The sequence below is a fragment of the Alligator sinensis genome, unplaced genomic scaffold, assembly GCF_000455745.1.
Source record: "Alligator sinensis unplaced genomic scaffold, ASM45574v1 scaffold1032_1, whole genome shotgun sequence".
Lineage (NCBI taxonomy): Eukaryota > Metazoa > Chordata > Crocodylia > Alligatoridae > Alligator > Alligator sinensis.
In genome coordinates, this window is record NW_005842450.1 from 533117 (window position 1) to 538580 (window position 5464).

Here is a 5464-nt window from a genome sequence, read left to right on the forward strand (position 1 = left end):
TTGCGCCGTACGGCATCCCTGCCGCCAGCCCCTCGGCCTGCACGCAGGCGTTGTGACCAGGCCTTGCCCACATCCATTGGGAGTCCATCCTGCCACCCAGTGCTCTGGCTGGTACCTTCCTGTCTCGGCTCTCTCTGAAGCTCCCACATAGTTGGGTCTAACTGGAAAGTTTCTTCCAGTGTTCGCCCTGAACTTTCCTTCTGTAGCTTCAGGCCATTTCTCCCCATCCCAGGAAAGTAATGAAAGGTTTCCTTCCTCTTTTGACTCCAAGGTATTTACAGTCTGGAATCGCAACCGGGCAGGAAGCTCCTCCTGTCTAGCGCGCGCATTTAGCGATCTTGTGCCTTAGCTTTCAGTCCTTGTGTCGGGGCTAGGATGCCCCGGACATTACCTACCACCGTCTGTCCCGACGAGCGCTCAGTGCAGCGGTCTACAAAGCCAGGCAGGGGTGACAACGGCGTTTCCGATTTTTTCAGGACTCTTGGTCTTGGCTTTGGAGAACGGGAGCCTTGTAAAACTGCGCCGTGCTCCCTGCTCCCCAAGAACAAAGCAGGCAGGCGCGGCGGGGGCATGTTATGTGCACACGCTCATGCCTGCAATCCAAAACACAGCAGGTAGGTCAAATTAGTAGCCTGCTGGCCTTAGCAGTTTTCCTTTAACAAGCAAAGCTTCTATAGGGGAGAAATCGCAGGAACTTCAAAACAGAGCTGCAATTACCATGCTGCAATTACCATGGAGACCAACACGGCAGCCTCGTCTCTCTTGTGCCCTCGCACCCTCCTGCCTTTTAAAGCATTGGCATCTACAAAGCTAGTGCAGAGGAACACCGGCGTGTCTTGCTCCGGGGAATAGCGCTGTGCAGCGAATCGCACAGAAAAGAGGTCCCCGTGCCAGAATCTGCATCCCGGTATCTGTTTGACTCCGCGCAGTTCAAGTGATTTCCTCCTCCTGCAATGTTTGTTCTAGGTGCTCTGAAGAGGAACCTGTCGTCTGAAGAAGTCAAGGCGGACTTCATTGCTCTGGGTAGGTCGCTCAAAATTTACCAAAATATTAAATATTTCATTCGCTCTGATGTGGTTAACTCTCGTGTGATTTCTCCCACAGGGCTCAGCGAAGAGAAAGCCAGTTACTTTGCAGAGCAGGTATTAGCAGAATTCCTTTTGTTCTTAAAAAACTTACTGGGGGGAAAAGTGTTTGAACTTATGGCTTGGTATTTAGTGGTACCAAGGAGTTGGGCTACCTCTTTCTAACCAGCTCAGCCTTCTTAACCTGAGACGTCATGAATGCTTTGCCAAGGGGTGCTTTCACTTGGGCATATGCCCTACTTCATAGTGTATTTGCACCGCAGGTTGAAGGACTACCGCAGCTCTGCTCCTGCCTTTGCTTGCACCAAACACCGTTGCCCAGGCATACAGGCCTTCTTGCTGCAGTCTGTTAAACTGGACCCCTGCCAAAGTCTTCAAAAACACCCAAGTCTCATCTTCAAGTGTCTGGCCAGTAGGACTCAGTCATTCCCCCTCTATTTTCAGTCTTCAGCATTTAAGCTGTCCCTGGATACAGACCTGTGCTTTGTGCTGTTGCTGTGGCTCTGCCTAGTTTCCGATTTGGGCTGGCACTGCAGGGTCCAGGGTGAGGAGATGTCTTTCCGCATCCATCATTTATGGTTTGGTTTTTGCTCTTGCAGTGGAAGCTGAATTCCCCGACCCTGACCAGCCTGGCTGTTGGGCAGACCCTGATGATCAACCAGCTTATAGACATGGAGTGGAAGTTTGGAGGTAATGGATCCCAACACGAGTGGGACGTGGGGTGCTGGAATCGCAACCCCGGCAGTTCTCAGCTGTAGTGCTCTTGAAATAATCTCTCTCTCTCAGCTAAATTAGCCTGCCCAAGCTCAACATGTTCAAACTCTCTTTTTCCATCTCACAGTGACTGCAGGGAGCAGCGAACTGGAAAAAGTGGGAAGTATCTTCTTGCAGGTAAGACTCCAGGCACGAGCTGCATTTCACCACTGGGCACACTCTTCAGACCTGAACACAGGGGTGGAGAGCTGACTGGAGGGCACCGGGACCCCCTGGAAACATGTCCTCTGAGTGTGGTTTCAGGAGCTTTACCTCCGTGCCCAATTTCTTGAGTACATCCTTCAAATCACACGAATGCATTGCGAGGTTGCTTTTGCTGAATGCTCGGTGGGTGTCAGAAGTGCAGCCCCTGGCAGGGAAAGGAGCAATCCAACACCGTTCAGCCCAGTGTCCCATGTGTAAAGTTGGATTTGTCTCCTATGGTAAAGACTCGCCTTATCTCGGCGAATTGGGATTGACACTCATAGTAGCCTTTTATGGAAGAATAGTAAGGAAACATGGCATCTCTACACCAGTCTGCGCGGTCGCAAATGGATTCTGGACGACTTGGTTTGTATGAAGGTGGCATGTACCGGCTGCTTTAATTAAAAAACATCTCTGATTTTTCTTCCCAGCTGAAACTGGTGGTTAAAAAAGGAAACCACACAGAGCCTGTGTATGTAGGTGAGTTGCTCGACGTTTTTGAGGGTCATTCGAAATGGGTGCATTTTGCCAGGCCTTTGAAAGGCAGTTCAGCTGCCAGGTCCTTAAAGAGAAGGTCACGTGTACGTACTGAGTCACAACGAGCTGTGGAAGCCGACGCAGCTTCCCAGCAGGGGTCACTGCAGGCCAGTCTTCCGCCCCTGCCGGTCCCGGTAGGGAATTATTTAGGAGCTCTGGCTCTTTGGCAGTCTTTATGTCTGTACATAAGGAAAATAATATGCACTCTCCAGCTCTGAAAAACCGGAGTCCTGTGCAGCAGTCAGAGTAGCAGAGTGCAGGAACAGGAGGGGGGAAGAACAATCCCAGTGTGTCTCTTCACCTTATGCAAATCCAACCTGCAATTCCTACTACACGGGTGCAATATTGCAGACAAGGGTGTTAAGAGGCAGCTTCTCCAGTTGTTCTCTGCCCAGGTGTGACTGCACCACACTTTTGCTGTGGGACTTGCAAGCTGAAGCTTCACAATTCCTCTTTTCCTTCCTCAGAGCTGACGCTGCCCCAGTTCTACAGTTTTCTGCATGAGATGGAACGAGTCAAAACCAGTCTGGAGTGTTTCAGTTGAAACCAGATGAGACCGAATTAATAGCACGGCCCGGCACTTTCGCCCTGTGGGCCAGCACATCTCATCTCGCTGCTGCTCCGTAACCTCTTGCTAGATGGAGACTGTGCAGTTTTGTAAGCAAAGCTCTCAAGTCCTTCTGCCCTCAGTTGGAACCGGCCCTTAAACCCGTTATAGTTCTGTCCTTCCGAGCCCGAGACCTTTACGGGTACTCCTCGTAGCCGACAGCCAAGCAGACCCGTGCTGCTCTTCTGTCCTAGCCACTGAGAGAGAGTATTGTCAGAAGTAAATGGAAGTCTGCTTACAGAGGTAGCGTGCAAGCTAGGAAGTAAATAAAGAGTCGCATTAACGTCCTGCGTGGTGTGTATCAGTCACGTGAAGCGATTGTTTTCAGACTGGCCGGAGTAGAAGGAGGAGAGCCTGACCAAATTCAGCACTTAGCACCATCCCGTCCCTCCCACTCCTGCCTCATTACAGAGAAGTATGAGAAGTCCCCTTAGGTCTTGCCGTGCAGCCAGTCAGGTGCATCCTCCTGTTTTTGTGAGCACAGCGTCCTAATGAAAAGAGCTCCTGAGTCTGAGGCTGATACGAAATGAAGGTAGAAGCGTCTTACTTCTCCCTGATAGACACGTTTCCCAACAAGCTCCATCACATTTGGCTTCCGAGCTAGGAAGGTGAGCTCTGGACGTGCAACCAGAGGACTCAACTCTCAGGTCAAAAAGATACCGCATTTACCCAAAGAACCGTATCTGCCTATGTGCTTAGACCAACATGGCTACGACCAACCTCCTTATTGCAAGAGGCAGACAAGGTTCTTTGGGTAAATGTGATATCTTCTACTAGACCAACTATATAGTTGGAAAAATAGTTTTCTGCAAGCTTTCAGGCACAAACGCCCTTCTTCAGGCAGAGGGAGAGGCTGCTGGGGTGGTGTTCTCCATGGTCCAACAGAAGCCCATACAACAATATACCAGTAATCTTGTCTGCCTGGGTCCTTAGACCAGCATGGCTACAACCCGCACTCCTTCGTACAAGGTACTCTTGTTCCAACACAAGGTGCGGGGAAGAGGTCTCTGCTCCGTTCTCCAGTCAAAAGCACACACACCAGGAGGAGCAAATGTGCGAGGATATGTAGGAATAAGATCTTTGCTAATTCAAGCCAATATGCAAAATCATTTACTGTCCTGCAAAATGCAGCCAGTTCTTAATGACAAGTATCAGTGAAAACCAAGCTCGCCATCCTCCTTGTGTAGACAGCTTCCCTTCCAAATTCAAGTTGCCTTGCTCCCACACTGGTCAGCCACGCACAGCTAGACCCTAAAGAAACAAGACAACTTCCCACCAGTTGCCCTCTGTGCTGGGCTGGTCTCGCAGGATGTTTTTCAGGCTGGGAAAGTGGAGTTTTCCGCTTTGCCCTTTTACAGCTAGGCCCAATGACCAAGAGCCACATCATGCGTCTGGAAGGTAACGTGGGGAAGGGCCTTGAAAGGCCTCCGTTTGTCCCAGGGTCAGCACTGGCATTTTTCTCTCCTCTGCATCACTGCAGTTCAAGGGCTTTGCATTCGGTCACCTCGTGGCAAGCAAAAACAAAAGACTCCTTTGAAGTAAAATCCTTCCAGCAAAACATCGCTCCTCCTTTAGGGACCAGGCATGCACACAGCTTGCTGAATTCATAGCATCAGCTCCTCCGCCTCCCCTGCTCAGGCAGCTCTCGCCCTGCGGTCGGTAGGAGCTCGCTCCCCCCCGGACGCACGCCCGCAGGTTTCCCCTCCCAAGCCCATCGTGGAGACGGAGGCAAAGCGCGGTTCTGTGACGACGTGGGGCATTTCTGCCTTATGTTCCCAGCTGCCTGGCCTATGATTTCTGCCAGCCTTGCCGTTGCCAGGATGCTGAGCTGGACCACATCCAGGCGCATTAAAAGGCGGACTAGAATGACATGCTACAAGATGCCGCTCTCAGTAGCAAGCCAGCATCCAGGCACTGACCTCTTCCCTCTCCCCACCGCCAAGTTTGAGTTTCTCCAGGCTGATGAGCACGGAGGCTGGCCGACCCTCACGGGACCGCTACACCTGCAGCGCTCCCCTAACGGAGCAGCCTTTGCGCACCGGCGGAGGCTGCCGGCATCTTGGTCGTGTCTCCTTCCCCCCGTGCGTTTGACCACGGGTGACAGAAGTGGTCAGTGCCACTTTGAAACCCCCGCGGGCTGGAGAAAAACCCTCTGCATAGACGTGGGGTGTTTATGAGGGCAGAGCACAGAGGAGCCGTAGCTGCAGCACATTACAAATGGAGCTGCAGCTCTCCAGCCCGGGGACCAGACCAGGCCTCCGGCACGCATGACTGCAAG

General features: G+C 51.9%; 1 protein-coding gene across 5 annotated transcripts in view; it reads left to right on the plus strand.

Annotated features, from left to right (window-relative positions):
* The window catches only part of COMMD7 (COMM domain containing 7), a 5636-nt gene extending 2163 nt beyond the window's left edge, over positions 1-3473 (plus strand). For 2 of the 5 annotated variants that reach the window (XM_025212242.1, XM_025212243.1), the window contains 7 exons: positions 477-614; positions 967-1023; positions 1105-1142; positions 1685-1775; positions 1927-1976; positions 2474-2522; positions 3047-3473. In XM_025212242.1, coding sequence (XP_025068027.1) covers positions 477-614; positions 967-1023; positions 1105-1142; positions 1685-1775; positions 1927-1976; positions 2474-2522; positions 3047-3123 — 500 coding nt within the window. In that variant the 3' untranslated portion in view covers positions 3124-3473. Of the gene's footprint in view, positions 1-476; positions 615-966; positions 1024-1104; positions 1143-1348; positions 1498-1684; positions 1776-1926; positions 1977-2473; positions 2523-3046 lie in introns of those variants that run through there. The other 3 variants (XM_025212244.1, XM_006030527.2, XR_003095693.1) reach the window with 2 other exon arrangements.
* Positions 3474-5464: the final 1991 nt, after the last annotated feature.